This window comes from Epinephelus lanceolatus, chromosome 7 (assembly GCF_041903045.1).
Source record: "Epinephelus lanceolatus isolate andai-2023 chromosome 7, ASM4190304v1, whole genome shotgun sequence".
Taxonomy (NCBI): Eukaryota; Metazoa; Chordata; class Actinopteri; order Perciformes; family Serranidae; genus Epinephelus; species Epinephelus lanceolatus.
In genome coordinates, this window is record NC_135740.1 from 13729442 (window position 1) to 13748236 (window position 18795).

Below are 18795 nucleotides of genomic sequence, written 5' to 3' on the forward strand. Positions count from 1 at the left end.
ATTCAGAATGAGCGTACAATAAATGAATAAATAAATAAAGCTTATCGGTTTGAGCATTGAATATCTTGTCTTTGTACTGTATTCAATTAAATATAAAAGGATTTGGATTCTGTTTTTTATTTACGTTTTAAACGGCATCCCAACATTTTTGGAATTCACATTTTATATGTCAGTCTATCTGTATGTGTGTGTGCGCGTGTGTCTGTGTATGTCTCTTCCCATAGTCTGGTCATGGTCGTGAAGCTGTTTAGAAGTTATGCACCTTTTTGTCATAGGCCACTCCCACTGTCACATCCCTTTACCCAACTGACATGAACACAGACACAGCCCTTCACATACACACTTTTCCTTCATGCCAAATTTCAACCTCGTAGGGCATAAAACTGGCTGCAAAAGGGTGGGAAATTTTTTTGGACCAACCAATCAACTGACAAATCGACAGAGCGAGCTATAGAGCTGCTGGTCGCAGCTAAAAATGTCACTGGCAATATTACTGAGTGTGAATAATGTGTGTAGAACCAATAAACCAATAAAAGCTTACGAGAAAAGAACACTTGAAGAACTGAGGCCAGTTTAGGGACACCGTTTGATGAACTGATCAAGACAAGGCCTCACACTCTGTATAACTGTTAGTGTCATCAAGAGAAGTGAGAGAATCAGGAGTATTAATTAGTGCCCTACTTATTTATTTATGACTTAGTGAGGTAGTTTGATTAAGGTACTGAGTTGTGCCCACTGTACTGCATTGCACTTTGTGCTTTGCTACACACTACAGTTCATCAGTGGGGAGTTAATTATCCTTTTTATTTGGACTTTTAACACCCAGTGCTGATGGTTTGCTTTTCATTACAAGTTAAAAACATCTAACATTCAAACAAAATTGCATGACTTTTAATATTATCCATGCTGAAAGGTACAAACATTAACTGCATCAATTTTGTATTGATACAAATCAGCAGAAAACAGGGAATTAAGTATTTGTTAAGAAACACATTCACCTCCATCAGTTTCAATGGCTTTCCCTCATTTCCTGTCGGTGTGTGCATCTGCGTGGCACCGTCAGCATTCTCGCCAGATGATTCAGATGTTTTTTGCATAATCAGATCAGCCCAATTGCATTACCATCACAAATTCAATACATTACGTGCTGTTGTCATAAGGGATTTGCTGGTTACCATGGATACAGCGGAAGCAAAGTGTCCTGTGCTGCTAGAAGAAGAAGTAAAGGGATTGCAGATTACCTTGAGGCTGTCTGCCATAGTTTTGCGTCGTGTGGCAAAAAGGGGCATCGGAACAAAACTGACAAATAAACACAAACAACAACCTATTTTCCAGAGTCAGTCCCCTGCCCTCACATGCTGAACGGCTGACTGCACACTACACCCCTACAGCTGACCTCTACAAAAGGCCCTGATTCCCCGCTCCAGGCAAGGTTACACCGTCCTGTCTCCACTGATTCATTAGGCTCTTAGTATCACTCTTCATTTGGCTTCTGACCTTGGACCAGTTTGCCTTGGGACACACTACAAGGAGCTACAGCCCCCAACAACACAGCTCCCAGGGTCACTGGAACACATAAACCCTCTGCCATGATGAGGTGAGTCATGCAAACTCCTTCACCTTATTGCCACGGAGCATCACTGCCAAGAATGACAATAAGATTGCAGATACAGTGGGGTGAAATCAGTTTCACTTGCAGGGTGACTGGGCTCATCCTTAGAGACTGGGTGGGGAGTTTGTATATCCGGGAGAAGTAAAACCACCGTTCTTTAGTGTAGAGGTGGTTTGGGGATCTGATTAAAATGCTTCCTGTGCGGTTCCCAAGGAGGTATTCTAGACGTGTCCGACAGGGAGAAGACCTCTGGCCAGACCCAGATTCTGCTCAATGGACTACATATCCCACCTAACCTGGAAAAGTCGCAAGAACCCCCTTTGAGACCCAGACAAGTGGTTGAAAATTGAAAAGTGTGTGTATGGAAATATATACATACTACACAAAGGAATAAACACACACATATAGACTCACACAAAATAAAATGAGACTGTGGTAAGCCATCAAAACAATATCCAGCCCGGTGTTTGCAGTGAAATTGCTTTCGCTTGTCTGACCGTATTAATTCACTAGACTCAGAGAGACCTCATAAATCATTCAAAGCTCATATCAGTCATGGGGCTAAAATGATGCCATGCTCCCCCAAGTCACTGCTGTCTGGCAATAATAGAACCCGCACACACACACACAAACACAAAATGACAGTGAGAGAGACACAATATGAAGTGTCAGACATCTAGTGCAGGCCTTTTGTGCCAGGATACTTGGCGTCACTGAGGGCCAAGTGGCACACACTAAACCTATTTGTCCATCTAAAGGCGCAATTCTGTATCCCCAGGCCACACATTCATCCACTGTGACCGCCACTCAGTCTGTGTGTGTGTGTGTGTGTGTGAGTGTGTCAGAGATAGAGAGCATGATGGTGCATGCCAGTGACTCACACGCTAATCTCTCTGGCTGTGCATTACCCGTACCCACACCTACAAGGTGTGTCTGCAGGTAAGGTGTGTGTGTGTATGTGTGTGTATGTGAGTTTTGGAAGGGGAGGGTCTTAGTAGCATCTCCCATGAGGGTAATCAACTATTATGGGATTAACTGGATTATGAAATTCTGTTATTTCACAGACTGGTCTTTTATTTTCATTTACTTTGATCAATGGCTAGCTGACATATCATAGGAACACACACATGTGAGGGCTCTTTGTGTGTGTTGTGTCAGCCAAGTCATATGCTGAGGCTTGTAGATATAATCTCTAGGAAAAAAAACACAGATGCAATACTGAACTCTTAAATGTAAAACAAGCAAAAAGGACACCTCCAGCCACAAAATCTAAGACAAAGTTACAATGTTATTTGCATGTTTGTTTTCACACATAAGTATTGACACTGTTGGGTCATCCACTAAGGCTGTGCTGGGTACAAGTTGGGTCATATTGACTTTTTAAAAACTGCTGGTCACTGTTCAAAGTACAAGTCGGACATGAAAATAACAGTTAAGAACATTTGGGCATCCTTAAGGTGGGCTTTAGCTACAAATCTTTATTTAGTATCTCAATTAGGGCTGAAATCCATCAATAAATTGCTGGATAATGTAATATTCAACAATAATTTGACAAAAAAATTGTCATTTAAGTTATTTTTAAAGTAAAAATTAAAACAAAAAACACTTGTTCCATCATCACTGAGGATTTTCCTCTGTTTTACTTTAATTGTGAACTGAATATCTTTGGGTTTTTGGACTATTGGTTATAAAAATCAATTTGATTATTATTATTACATTATTTTGAGCACTGGGAACTTGTTGCAGGCATTTATTAATTAATAATCAATGAACTGACTGACCAAAAAAGCATTAAATGATTATTTGACCATGAAAAAAAGGTTAGCTGCAGCCTAGTCTCAGTATCACATTTAACAACAGCAATCTTATAACTCTTGCCTTACTAAATGCCACTTTAAGTCCTGATAAAGAAAAAATGGAAATGTATGGTGTAAGTGTGCTAGATCTCTCTAAATCCACTACATTGATTGGCAGGCACTTGAAGCCCTAAAGGAATATGGCTTACCATATGAGATTTTTTTTAAAACACCGTTTAGGTCACTTTTATCCCTATATTGGTGCCATGTACAAGCCCATACATAAATATAAGTACACCCGTGATTTCTCGTCAGAGTGGAGTTACAGTACAGCTACCTCGTTATTTCCATTTTGCCACGCAGCATAATGTCAGTGTTCCCACCCATTTTGACATGTAATCGCAACACAATTCTCTGATCTGTATGAATATGAAACTTACAGGAGTTGCAGCAAAAAGTCGAAGTGAACATCATATTCCTCTTTCCACATCGTCTCTCGGAAATTTGGCAAGCAGCGGTTGAAGGCGCGCTGAGGTCCGACCGCCTCATCATCCAGTCGTCGGTAAAATCTGCATCGGCCCGGTTTCTTATTCAACTTGAAGCCAAATCACATTTCTTCAAAGCGGAAGTCGGCTCATAGATAATTACAGCCTATTCGGGTGATAAACGAGACCGTAGCGTCGTTTCACCATAGTGTCAACAGGCAGGGAGTGTGTTAGGAGTTTTTTCCTTGAAGTTTGTTGGCTGCCTGAACGCTCCACAGAGGAGAGGATGTTGGGGGCGGGGCAAACGACCGGACAGACTTTTCCTGATGAATTGACTGTTCCTAGTGGTGGCTTTACAATGGCCCTGTGTGTCCCGGCCAACACAACTTCCTCTGCATTTAAGTGAAAGGCTCTGAGCCAGCAGATCAGTTCAATATCAGCAGGACGTCCTGTATTTGGACGCAGTTCACTAAGCTGCTTTCCAGCATGTAGTCATTTTATGTAGTTATTTCTGTACATCCCTCTAGTGTATTGCTTCAACATGGCTCAGCGAGTATAGATGCAAGACAGAGTAAAGCCACCTAAGAAGTGTAACCTAGGAGAGAAAAATGCAAAAAAAAAACAACTCCTATTTTTAATGTCAAATGAGGACACCGAATTAGGTGTTGAGTTTAACTGATACAGGGCAGGATATAAATAGTAAAAGTGCTTTATTAAGGTCACTGACTGGAGATCAGTGACTACCGCATTATGTAGCTCTGCATCAATGTAAATAATGTATAGTAATATGAGAGTACACAGGCATAGAAACTAATCATCACATGTTTCATGATGGATTATGTCCCCATGACACACACACACACACACACACACACACACACACAAACATAGGCTTGTATAAGACACATTGACACATCCCTGCACACTAGCCTAACCATCTATATCCCTCCTTCCTCTTTCTCCTCTGGTGGAAAGAAGAACAATGGCAAAATCAGAGAACAGACAAGCAGCTGTAGGGTCAAAAGTACAAAAATTTGGGGGATGAAATGGAAGATGAGAATAGAGACAAAACCCTGCAGCCAGGTTCTGCACATTATTAAGCACAGACAACAATGACTAAGTTTCCTTGGCGACAACAATAAAGCTGCTATCCAGTCAGCACTGGGAGCAGAATACTTTTTTAGACCGAGCAGACACTGCTGAATACTGATCACGCATCACTTTTTCGAGCAGCTCACTACCATGACTCATGGCTAACCTTTGTCATTTACACACCATGGATTTTCACAGACAGCAGAATTTATAAAGCTGTCGTAGCACAGATGTGATGTTCTCATGGCAGCCAGCACATGGGGGAAAAACTGATTCAGTGTTTTGAGCTGTTAGCCAGAGGAGGATTAACCAGATAAGTGCTCCTCAATAACATATGCAGTCTATTAAAAGAAGTCCATCGTTTGTGCGCTTCAATCAGTCATTCATATTGTCATAATGCCAAAGATAGAGTCAAAAAAGCAGCTCAGGCGATTGTCCAGTGTTGCTTCATCTAGCTGTGTCCTAGAAACCAATAAACTTAAAACAGAAAAAAGTTGCACAAGGTCACTAGAAGGGTCACGGGACTTTGCCCATTCAGTCCACATGTGTTCTGTGGACTTAGAGAAGGCTTATGACCATGTTCCCCAGGGAGTCTTATGGGGGGTATAGCTCTCCGGCCATTGCTACGAACCATCCGGTCCTTACATAAGTGGACTGAGAGATGTGTGTGTTTATTCTCAGCAGGAAGTCAAACATGTTTTGAGTGGGTGTTAGACTCCGCCAGGGTTGTCCCTTGTTACAAATCTGTTTGTGATTTTCATGGATAGGATCTCAATGCACAGCTGGAGGGAGAAGTGTCTGGTTTGGGGACCTCAAAATTGCGTGTCTGCTCTTTGCAGATGATGTGGTTCTGTTGGCTTCATCAGACTGTGACTTCCGGCACACACCGGAACGGTTTGCAGTCAAGTGTGAAGCAGTCAGGATAAGAGTCCAAGTCTTAGGCTATCGTCCCTGCTGGAAAACGGTGGATTGCCCCCACTGGGTTGGGAGTGAGAGACTGCCCCAAGAGAAGGAGTTCAAGTATCTCAGGGTCATGTTAATGAGTGGGGGTTAAATAGAGCGTGAGATCGACAGACAGCAGATTGTTGTGGCGTCAGCAGTAATGTACACATTGTACTAGACTGGAGCTGAGCGGGGAGGTGAGGATTTCGATTTACCAGCTGATCTATGTGAGGAGCTTAGACATCCGGAGGGAGCTCAGAGTAGAGCTGCAGCTCCTCAGTGCCAAAAGGAGCTGGTTGAAGTGGTTCTGGTATCTGATCTGGATGCCTCCTGGGTGCCTTCCTTTGGAGGTTTTCCAGGAACATGCTGAGATTATAAATGTCATCTGGCTTGGGAACACCTAGGGATCCCCCAGGAGGAGCTGGGAATTGCTGCTGGGGAGAGTGACGTCTGGACTACCTTGCTTAGCCAGCTGACACCACAACCCAGCCATGGATATGATTCAGAATATAGATGTATGGATTGTTTTGTAACTGTAATATCTAGAGCCAGCATCAACCACTATTGGTGTTAAAAAATATCATTACCATACTTAGTTAATAGATTATATTACAGCCTTTAAGGCTGCTACATTAGAAAATGATTATATAATCACAAGTAAATTACTTAATCTTGAAATGGCTTTTCTAACGTTAAGAAATCCCAAATGCCAACCTCCAAGAGCTGAAAAATGAAGCCAACATGGACATGCCGAAAACTGCAGTTCTCTAAATGGCCATTTGAGGATGTTTCTGGATGTCAGTCATTCCTCATAGAATGTCCAACTTCACAGCAGAAATATACATGTTTACAGCCTGGTACAAAAAACAGTTTTGGTCTCTATAGCTAATTTTTCCATTCATTACAACTTTTCAGGTGATACATTTTTATAAAACTCACCCATTTAAATTATATTAAGTCTTAAAGTTATGCATAGCCTAATTAAGGGCAGGGCCACTTTGAGTGACAGGTGGGTGCTGTCCGTGGACAAGTCACTACCACGGCGACGACGTTGGTTAGGTAACCTAACTATGGCTGAACTTCAGATTCACAGAGTATAGGTGTAGCCGTAGCTGTCACTATTTCAGTGTGTTTTCAGTTCATGAAATTTGGTTGCCTTAAAAAGTCTTGTTCAGCATTTGGCTGTAAAGACCCTCTAAGGAGTCAGAAGTTCAGGTTTTCCAGTAAGTGCATTTTGTTTTAATGGTTTTTAAGCCTGATTTCACTGGTAAAAAATAGCATTAGCATAAGCATTCACATTTTCACAGTTAACTATAGCTGTAAATGCTGAAGGCTAACCAAGCTAGCAGCTAGCGTTGGGGTAAGTTCAACCCTCTTGTCCAAATATGGTCACCTGATGATGGCAAATGGTGATGGCAAAAAAGCCAAGCTCGAGGCTTCAGAATGGGAGTCCACAAACCAATGGGTGCTGCCACAGTGGCTACTTATTATGTTATACATTCCATGATTAATCCCTAATTGACTGATCTGTTTTTTTATTTATGGATCTACAAGGTACACAAGAGTTGATGTTGGAATCTAGCAGTTGTCTGTACCTTATAAATAAGTATATTTGAGACTAATATCACATCACAGACTAACCCAAAATGAATACTCTTATCAAATGTAACACTGAAAGCAAAAATTAAGTGCAACAAGTTACTTTACAGACGTGAACACAATGTTTTGGTATGGTTTGTTTTCTGTCTGCCTCTGTCTATTTCTTGCACATACATAAACACGCACAAGGTCCAAAAAAACACCTACTCAGCTGCAGACAATGGACAATGGTGACCTCTTTCGGCTGGGTGAGACTAATTGTGTTCAGGTGTGGGATTGTGTTTGTGAAACACTGAACAGCTTAATCATGAACAACATCTAGAGGATAACTTCTGCCTTAAAATCAAATAGATTCAAAGAGGAGAACAGAGCCCAAAAAAGACACAAATGTTTTGTAGAGTCTGGCTCGATTTCCACGCTGCACATACAGGAAGCATTGACAGACGCCTCAGAGGAGAGAAGTCTGCGGTAAGAAGAACCTAGTTCAGCCAAAACAGTCATTGGTACAGTACTGTGGGATGTGTCATAAAACATAGAGTTGAACTATAAATAGACAGGGATAAATCTGTCAGTGCTGAAATGATTCAGTTAGTGTGTGTGTCTGTGGTGAGAGGGTGAAAGAGAGAATTTGTATGTATTACTGCTTGTGTTGCAAAAGTGCGCACACATATGTCTGTGTGTGTTACTGTGTGTGTGTCCATATCACTGCCCGACGGAGAGCCAGGAAAGGATAATCTGCAGGATGTTTCAGCAGCGCTATAGAACCATGCTAAGGGTTTTACTCCCAAAATGACATCCTGAAAGATGTGTGTTCTTGTGTTTGTGTGTGTGTGTGAGAGTGCAAGTGTGAAACAGAAATAGGGAAAGACTCAGAGTGTGAAAGATATAAAAGCTCCCACATTTCCGTCACTGAGCGAGCATTAGGACGTACGAGCATTATGCACAATGTTGTTTACGCATGCATGCTGCTGGCCCATGTGTCTTTTATGTGTATGTGTGTGTTTCTGCACTCGACAGTGTATATGAAAGAGATTATAGTCCACACGGCAGAGCTGCTTCTCTGATATGGAAACAACTGCGCCTGGCTTTTATCTGCTCTGCTTGGGCTTAGATCTAGTAGGCAAGGGGGAGGAACACACACACTCACAGCATGTTTTGCCAAACAGGACACACATAGAAACATATGCATGCATGCAAATATGCAGCCAGAGATACTGCACATATGTACATGAGTATAAAGTGTGCATAAGTGAACAGACACGCATACTTTTGATTATTAGTTTGTGCTTTGATGTGACACTGTGCATAATGGTCTTAAGTGCCATATCCATATCAGTCCGTCTCCTTTCACTGAAGCGTTTCTCTGTGTGTGCTTGTTAGTGTGCATGAATGCCGCACCACAGGTTGCATTATCACATAAGCAGCATTCAACTAGTTGGCTCCACTGTGTAGATCTAGCTGGCTATGTACAGTTGTAAGCTGCTTGACAGATAGAGAGTGTTTTCACTGCGGTTTCGGCAGCCTTTATGGATTAAGGTTAAGCTCCAACCTCCATCATGGTTCCCACAGGACACAGATGGACACAACTGCTAAAGTAACAGATTGATTGACTAACTAATCAAACGACCAAATGTGACTGACAGTCTAATCCAATCAATCTCTGAGTGACTGACTGACAGGGTGACAAACTACACAATGTAAAGACTGAAAAGCCTGAGAACTAACGAGCAGTTTTACTGACTACGACACTGGCACAGCATTATCACTGACTGCTTAAAAGAAACCCTTCCCTTCTTATTTCCATGTGTTGGATGGCTTGTCTACTACATCTGCTATACTTACCAATGTTTCCTATATCCCTGTGGCCAGCTGCCTACTTTACTTCCTTTATCCACTGATGTCAGAATAATCAGCAGTAGCAGGGAGAGTATCTACAGGGAGAGTTTGGCTGAGGTGAGATTAGATTTCTTCTCTTCGCCTGGGGTGTCATCAAAGCTCTGTCTGTTATGGAAGTTGAAGCCTGAATTTTGGACGGAGTCTGTTGTACTAGGGTGGTTGAAAAACTGACGCCAGTTTGCAAGTCGTCTGAAACAATTTGAAGGTTTTGATTCGATGAAAATCAATCAATAAGTTGTGTTTCTTTTCACTGATGCACTGCATGGTGACAGCTGTTTATACAGCTAAAACATCTGTAAAACAGAATCACATTAAGAGTAAGAATAGCTGCGGTGAGGCATGGAGTATTAGTATTTCAGCTGCATTCATGAAGGGCATGTTAGACATGTGTAAAACTGATTCATGACTCACTAACAGTCTCTGCAGCAATGTGAGACACATATGTTGATCCAACTGCTTAATGCTGCATGCCAATGTTTTACTGAAAAAGACACACTACTCTTTGTCTGTTCCGCTGTTCCGTCATTTACATACACTCTCTGTCACCAGTAATAACAAACACTCACGCTGTGTGGCCATGTTCAGAGATGTGTGCCTTGCAAGCAAAACATCTTTGTTCATAGACCCCTATATATCCTGTAAAAGACTGGACTTAACCATGCTAGCAATGTGACTCTGGAGATAACGATGTCAGTGTTTTGGTCCCCCACTTTGATCCAGGCTGAAATAGCTCAGCGACTACTCAGTGAATTGCCATGGGATTTTGCGTTGTTACTTATGACTACCAGATGATAAATCCAAATGACTTTGGGGATCATCTGACTTACCTCAAGCGCCATCATAAGGTCAATTTTTGTCCAATACTTCATTTTTTATGACTAAATATTGCCAAAATGAATAACTTTCCCATCCACATCAACTGTACTTTCTGTTTAGAGCTAATTAGTTAATGTTAGCATTCTAACATGCTAAAACATTAACACGCATTGTTACTAAACACTGTCATTGTGAGCATGCCAAAGTTAGCATATACCTAAAAGCACCACTATGAGTAAGTTCTGCCTCATAAATCTGCTGGCATGGCTGTTGTTTTCTTATCACTAGTCTGGCTGTGTTCTGTAGTATGTGAATAGGGATATGATACGAGTGGTTCTATCTACTAGCAAACAGAAAATCTGGATGACAGGCAAACACATGCACTGACTGACCCATAAAACAACTAAATGTCTGCCAGGTTGAGTGACTGACTGATTAACTTGCCATTTTTATCCATTGCTTTGCAGCTGCTCTGTCCTGCAGTGAAAACGACTAGTTACCCATGATGCCTGAAGTGCCAAAATGCGTAACTGTGCCAATTCTGTGGCTACCCACCGGGAAGAATGGAGGTAGAGAGAGGAAAGGAAAAGAAGATAAGACACAGCAGCAGGAGAGCACTGTAGGGGAAATGGAAGAGGAGGTGATGCAAAGAAGAAAGGAGGTGGATGGCAGGGGGGGGGCTGAGATAAAGTGAGATAAGGAGAATAAAAGAGAGAAATGAATACTGAGGCTGAAGATGAGATGGCGCAAACAAAGATGAAGTGAGCGAAGGAGAGAAGAAGAAGAAATGAAACAGGGAAATATATGTTGAAATGGATGAGATAATGTATGTACCTTATTAGCTTGTATTAATAACTGTTTTGCTTTGACGTTGTGAATCATAAAAAGATATTTATTTAGAAATTATAATGGCCTGTCTATATTTTCATTTAAGCCATGTGTTCTCAGAGTCCATAAAAAACACTGACTCTGTGATGTTTTCATTTTTGGCTATGCTACTTCACAATTCAATTCAGCTGAAAAGCAATTATTTTAAAATTATTCATGCTCCCTCTACAGAATATTACAACAAAACAAAACTTTCACTGCGCTCACTGTGATTTCAGAGAAATGGCTTTTACCTCCACTGACTTGCACTGAATGCTTGTAACTCCTCCCTTTTAATATCCTTAAAAAAAAAACAAAAGTTGAATGGACATCAAGGACTTCTAGTTCATGATAAACTGGATACTGCAAGTGTCTTCAAAACTTAAAATATCCCTTTAAGACTGACTAGCAGATGTATCCACTCTAGATTTAAGTGCTCAAATGTCTGGCAAGCTGGCTAGCATAGAGCAATAATCAGTCACTTATACACACACACACACACACATTCACTCTTAGACCCTGCTGGGCAGAGGAAAGCTGAAGACGATGATGTCATGACATAAACAATAGCTCATTCAGTTAGGCGCTGGTGGTCAGGAAGCAAGACCGTGTTTAAAGGACAACATCTGCAGACGAGGAGAGAGAGAAGAGTAAGAGAAAGAGAGCCGACATCTTAAATCCTCAGTTCATCCTATAACTCATACTGAGCTGTTGAAGCATCAGCAGAGTCTGTGAACAAATCCCATCAGTTAGTTGAGCTGATAATGTCAGAGGTCTGTGCATCTATTTGAAATTCCAGTAGGTTTGTAAGTGAAACTGTGTAGGGGGAGAACAAGTCACAGGGATTTTCTACAGGCCGGCCAGACCGACCTATAGATGTAGTTCAGGTTACATGGCTTTTCCCAGATGGTTCCTGTTACCACCTCCCCCTTCAGAGGCTCTGCGCTGTCTTCCTCAACCCTCTTTAGTGCTATTAAGGTAATTAAATGTAAGAAAGTACTGTCAGCTGTTGCTGTATTCCCCACAATTCCTAGGGGGCAATGCAAATGACGGACAGAACGGATGAGTCAGAGACCATGAATGTATAAAGTCTCAGCATTGTCATAAATATCAGTTGGCTATCTGAGGCGAGGAGAAGGATACTCCTGCTGTTCTGTTCATCTAAGTGATTCATTATACCGACAGGCACCCTGTATCGTATTTCCACACTGCTGTATAAATTTCAAGGGTTAATCTCCCAAAACAGCCCACCGCACTCATGCTGCAAATTCTGTTTCCATTCAAAGAAGGTCTTTTGTCATGCATAAACCTTGTGTAATTTTGCAGCACTGAGGTTATCTCTCCCTACTGTGCTAGTACGCTTTAAGCAAAATGGTTGCATAAGGCAAATAGTCTGCAGGTCTGCTCCGTGAACTTGCTGTCTGGATTTACCAGGATCTTAGTCACTATCAACAGGGGAAGGAGCTGTTTCATTTAAAATGCAACAATACTGCTTAAACAGCTGCACTGACTGCATAAAAATGTAAAAGCTCTCCGAATGCATCTTTGAATTTTTTTTTCCAGCACTGCCTTTTTGTTTGCTTGTAGCTGTTCAACCCTGTTGTGCGAGTGTAACGTTCACGCTAAAGTGCACAAAGCTATCCAACCATGTACAGTACCAGCTTCCATTCTCCTTCTGCAAAGACATGAAGGATTTTTAAGACGAGTAACATGAGCATAGGTTTTTTTTGTTGGTTGGTTAGGTAGACTGGTAAGGATTTGCCTGCCAACCGAGTTTATATGCACAGACAAATCACTTCCGTTTGAACCACCAGACCCCCACATTCACCCCCAACCATCCACCCTACCCCCTCTCTGAGGGCCCACAGCTGGGTCTCACCATGCTCACACCACCTGCTGGTTAAGCCAAGGTCACAGCATATGACATTAATTACACTTAGGGACACCAGTGTATCTACACAAAACTTTCACTGCCTGGCTGCAGCAGAGCACACACTGGAATCTGTCATCAGTCATTTAAAAATGTATCCGTCTGTGTTAAACATCCAAAACGTAAAAAAACCTATTTGCTATGGTAGTTCAAAAGCAAGGCCACACTAAGGCTGTGTGTGCGTCATGTTCCTGCGTCAAGGACAGTTTAATTATGGTGGAGCAGTTGTTGCTGTGCCATTGTGAAATAGCCTGTGCGGTTAAATTTTTCTTAATGACCAACAGAAAGATGTACAGTGGGTGTTAGCTGTTATAATCACATAAAACTTCAGCCAGATTTGAAGAATGAAGCTTGAAGCAAAAGCTGCATGTTATTAACTGAACAAAACTGAAAGAGTAAACATCCCAATTGCACTCTGTCTAATATCTGTATCACAATATCTGTCTAAGTATAAACTAGAATTGCCAAATCATGGTTGTATGTCTCTGCCAACCAGTCAAGTTGCTATTTATATCCATGTCTGTCCAGACTCATATGTAGCCATGACAGTAGACAATACTTTAAATATGGATGTTGCTACAAAGAAGCGACACGTTCTAAAACATGGATGCTTCACACACATCTTCAACTCGGCAGCACAGAAGATCTATATAACTAAAACACCTCCAATGTAGGCACCCAAGATTAGTGTCACCAATTCAGTATCTGACCAAATCTCTCCTCTTCTGTTCCTGATATATGATGTTGAATAATGGCCAGAAATGTGTTTTAGCAGATCATTATGATGTCCCAGTGAAGATGACCTTTGACCTTTGGATATAAAGTGTCATCACTTCATCATTTTGTCCTATTAAACATTTGTGTGAAATTGTGTCATTTATCATATGAATTCTTCAGTTATGGCCATAAACATGTTTTGCGAGGTCACAGTGACCTTGACCTCAGTTCATCCTTGAATCCAAGAGAACATTTGTGCCAAATTTGAGGAAACTCCCTTGAGGTGTTCTTGAGATATTGTGTTCACGGGAGTGGAATGTACGGATGGACAACCTGAAAACATAATCCCTCCGGCCATGGAATAAAAACTGCATCTGAGAGCTGGAAAATGGTAATATTGTTACATTTTTGAAGTTACACTTTAAAGCCCCTATGTGTAGGATTTTACATTAAGAATACCCCCTCTCACCCCTGATGGATCCAACCTAAAGATACAGAATAAAGGGCTGAAATGAAGCACATAAACTGAACTAGTTTTCAACAGGATTGACTAATTTATCTTCAAACAAAACTTCACATTCTAATGATACTGTAAATAAATACATAAACATTGGGGTTAAATGACCTTAAACTGGCCTCTTTACCTGACAGAGTTGATCATGGCTCCACAACCCTCTATGGCTCCCTGGGAGTCTGTGTGGTATCCATTCGGGATGGCCCAGCGTCCGGGCTGGCTCAGCACAAACTCTGACCTGCTCCCTGGTATGGTGGTCCTCAGTGGGCTTCCACCCACAGCTGCAGCTCCACGGACAGCGCTCTCCCCAGTTGTGAGATCACCTGGGGAGTCTGGTCCAGCCTCAGCCCCTTCTTGCTCCTGAACAGTTGCCAGTTCCAGCTCCAGAGGTTCAGGACCCTGTAACAGTGCCCTCTGTTGGATGAGCGGCGTCAGTGGCGCCTCAAAGCTGACGCAGCTGTCCGTCTCATCTGTGAGCGACAGGACGTCCAGAGAGTCCAGGCTGCTGTAGCAGGTCCCACCCCTCAGCAGGGCAGACTCTACGATGCGTTCGAAGGTGGAGCTGAAGCCGTCTTTGTTGTCCACCCTACCCTTGTCCCTCTCCTCCTCCAACTCCCTCTCCTCCTCCTCATCCTCTTCCTCCTCCTGAACATCCACCTGCTCAACAATCTGCTCAAACACCGAGCTGAAACTGTCCTGGTTTTCTCTCCCATCTCCCTCTTTCTGGACCTCTTCCTCCTCCTCCTCCTCCTCCTCCACCTCTGTGTCGGCCTGTTCTACAGTAGTCTCAAAGTTAGAGCTGAAAGTGTCCAAGTGTGTGTGAGTCTCGCCCTCATCTCCGCCTTCGTCCTCTTCGCCTGCTTCATCATCATCTTCATTCCCACCTATGCCATTTGCCAGTCTGTTTCAATGTGCAGAGAAGAGAAAAGAAAAAGGAAAGTGTGAAATTATCTTCAGCATATGACTCAAACACGGCAGTTTCTTTGTCGAGATTGGCACACATGCAAAGCAGATCATTCATATTCATTGCTGAAATCATTCTTCATTCAGGAGAAGTGCGCACAATGGGCAAATATTTCAGCTTGAATAGCCACACTGACAATTGAAGCAAGATGAAAGATGAAAAAGCACTGTCCAATTTGCTACTTTGTGAATAGCTGGAACCTCATCTCCCCTGGTCTGTCAAACCTCCACTATTTCATCCCTTTTATTTGTGAGGATATGAATCTATTGTAGTCCTTTGTGTTTGCTGCTGATGGAGAGAAATTACTCATAAAATTAGTTAAATCAAAGTGCAACAGCTTAATTTACTTATACTTTAACTGTAATGTGTCATTTTGTTATTTATTATTATGTATTTTATTGTATCTACATTTTCTCTCACAGCAGAGCACTAATTAACAGACGTGTTTTTCTGCCACATTTTGAACTGTTCACCTACAACCCTTCACTATCTCTGCTGGTTTAAAATTGGTTTACTGTGTCCTCCGGCTCTTAGGGAAATTAGACCATTTCCCTTCTGTGTTTGTTTTCCTTTCAGCTCATTTAGTTTGAGGCTTTTTGCCTGTTCATTTTGTAAAATGCAAATGAGGTTAATTATGTACCAAAGAACCACACTGAGAAAACAATTTGCCATTAAAAACATTCAGCGTTGAAAAGTGGCACTCTATTATGATACATGAAACATAAACACGGTCTGCCTAACCACAAAAGTCTTAGGTCACTATAAGAAAGCCTTAAGGAAGCCGTGTGTGTGTGTGTGTGTGTGTGTGCGTGTGTGTGTGTGTGTGTGTCTGCTTACCAAGAAGGACACTAATAAATTGTTGATGAACTTATCATATGATACTTCTCACGTGAACACACAATAAAAATGATGAAAGTTAAATTCTATATCATACTTTGACACCCAAAGGTCAACGATGTACTCACAGGATTTTCACACCCTACAGCGATATATATTTTGATAGAGCGCAACAGTAAAGATGATTTAGTGAACCAACCGCCCAGCTTGTTGAGGGTGAGTTGCCTCCTCCTCCGCTGTAGACAGTTGCATCTCTTCATCTTCCTTCCCCTCCTCTTCTTCTTTCATCCCCTCCACCTCATGTGATGCCTCCTCCTCCTCCGTTACCTCCACATTTATACATGCTTCCCCTACCGTCCCTTCCCTCTCTCCCTCCGCCCCTCCATCTGTCTGTACCCTCTCCTCTTTCAACTCGCCCTCTCCTCCCTCATCTTTTACTTCTTCCTTCCCTTTTCCTTCCCCGTGTGTCTCCCCCCGTGCCTCCTCCTCTCCCTCTCTGATCTCCTCTTGTTGTTTCCCCTCCTCTCTCTTGTCCTTCGCCCCAGCCCCCTGCTTGTCCTGCTCTGCCTGGCTGTGTGTCTCTGTGGGTGGGTCGGCGGTGGTGCTGGTGGTGGTTGCTGTATTGGGCTCCACTGGGCTCTCTGGTGGGGTGGGAGAGGGCAGAGCCTGCCCCTCCTGGGTCATGGTGCTCTTCACTGAGGGGGGGTGGCTGTCTACTCCAGCACGAGATGAGGACCAGAGCTTCAGATCAGCAACCAGGGGGGACCCTCTGTGGAGAAAAAGAAAGAGGCAAGAGGAAAATAAGCATGAAATGAAGACAAAGTACCAAGTGAAAATGAGGAGGAGGAGAAGGCAGTGTTATAAAATGACTATAATAACTACGGCAGATACTGATACAGTCATTTGATTATTTCTAGTCTTAATTACAAGTCACAGAGGTCACCTTCAAAAAAAGAACAGCTGTGTATGTGTGTGTTGCAGTGTGTTTCCATGTGTAAATGTGTGTGTTAGAGAGCGAGAGAGATGCATATGTCTGGAACACTTTGTCCTCTGCACCAGATGATCCCAAAACAGCTCTGAAAGGAGGGCAGGAAAAGGTAGATAAAGTAGAAAGCAGAGGGATACAGACAGGCAGGCAGGCAGGCAGGGAGAGAGATTTGTTTAATACAGCTCAACTGATTCCTGTCAGAATGATCCTGCCAGCTCATCCGCTCTCTGTCTATGTGGAGATTTCACAGCTGAATAACTAACTATCTGTTTCCATCCCTGCTGTGACTGTGCTTTGTGTGAATGCATGACAGTAACCTGAGATTCAAACATGTGTTGTAATAGTCTTCTGTTACTCTCACGCTTTCACTGTTGGTTGAGCAGCAGAGACCTCTATACTGCAGGTCTTCATCTTGTCTAACTGGGGCTCAAGGGCAAATGCTAATGAGCATCTCTTAATTACGGCTCTGCAGAGCAAGTTACGTTTGAATGAAGACAGGCTGATATGTTATTCTTTTTATGAAAAATATGGAGGTTTCTGTATATAAAATGAAATTAATTCCTTTTAGATACAACCTGATGACATCTGATGAATTGTGTGAAGAATGCGATTAGTGCTGAAATAAAATTGATCACCCAACCACTTTGATAATCAATTAATCACTAAGTATTTGTCATCATATCACTCTTCAAGGTCAGGAATAAACCTCCAATCTCATCTTTTAAGCCAACATGGATGAAGAGTCCACACGCTGCTCAGAACTGAGCAAACTATTTCTACTTAGGTGGACTGTGTGAGGTGATTGAAAGCTCCAGAAAAGCTATTAATGGACCTCCTGATGAGATAGTTTTGCCAAAAGCTGTTTCCAAGGTCACGAAATGAACTTCTCAATCAATTAACTGGATTTTCTATTTGATTTTACATACATTTGCCATATTGTGCTACGTATCACTATCATGAAGGTGTTCTTATTAACATAAAGACACTGATTTCCCAAACCAATAAATAATAAATAATAATTTAGAATTATTAGATCTGTTGTTACCATACTGTATAAAAGAAGTGGGCGTAGCCACTGTGACACCACCCATCTGTTTGTGGACTACCCTTTTGAAGCCTCCAGTCTGGCATTTTGGCTGTCGTCATCTTATATTTTGTAGCAAGAATGAGAGGGTGGAGCTGGGGAGGGTCCACATTGCAGCGCCTCTATCCTGACTGACAGGTCATCGTGCCAGTGACTCAATCACAAGGCAGCCACGCCCCAAAATCATACCCTGCTTTATTGTCTATTTTACTATCAGTGGACCATAATGTACAAAATGAACATCATGTTGACAACTTAAAACTAGTGACTGAGACCATAAACTCATTAGGAAAATGTTCACTGAGGTAATAAATCAACTGAAAAGTCATTTTCTCATGGACTTCTGTACAACCAGACTTCGTTTTGGAACTAGTGGCGTCACCCCCTGCTGGTCATTAGCATGGCCTCACTTTTCAGACCTGGAGGCTACATCCACTTCTTTTATACAGTCTATGGTTGTTACATATTTCCTTTGTCTCAACTGGCTTTTGTGTGATATATAGTAATAATCATAATGATACCATGTCTGGATGAAATTTTTCCCCTTAGTAATGAAAAAACACAGTAATTCTTAGGGCTGGGTATTGGTACTGGATACATTTAAAGTATTTAAATATGAAATAACCCAGAGCAAAGTGGTACTGAAACTTCTTCTA

The 18795-nt window shown here is 42.1% G+C and overlaps 1 protein-coding gene across 2 annotated transcripts in view; it reads right to left on the reverse strand.

Annotated features, from left to right (window-relative positions):
- psd2 (pleckstrin and Sec7 domain containing 2) overlaps positions 1-18795 on the reverse strand; it is a 47407-nt gene that overhangs the window by 19910 nt on the left and 8702 nt on the right. For both annotated transcript variants that reach the window (XM_033633605.2, XM_033633604.2), the window contains exons 2-3: positions 16267-16836; positions 14397-15167 (exon numbers count right to left, since the gene is read on the reverse strand). In XM_033633605.2, coding sequence (XP_033489496.1) covers positions 14397-15167; positions 16267-16751 — 1256 coding nt within the window. In that variant the 5' untranslated portion in view covers positions 16752-16836. The remainder of the gene's footprint in view (positions 1-14396; positions 15168-16266; positions 16837-18795) is intronic.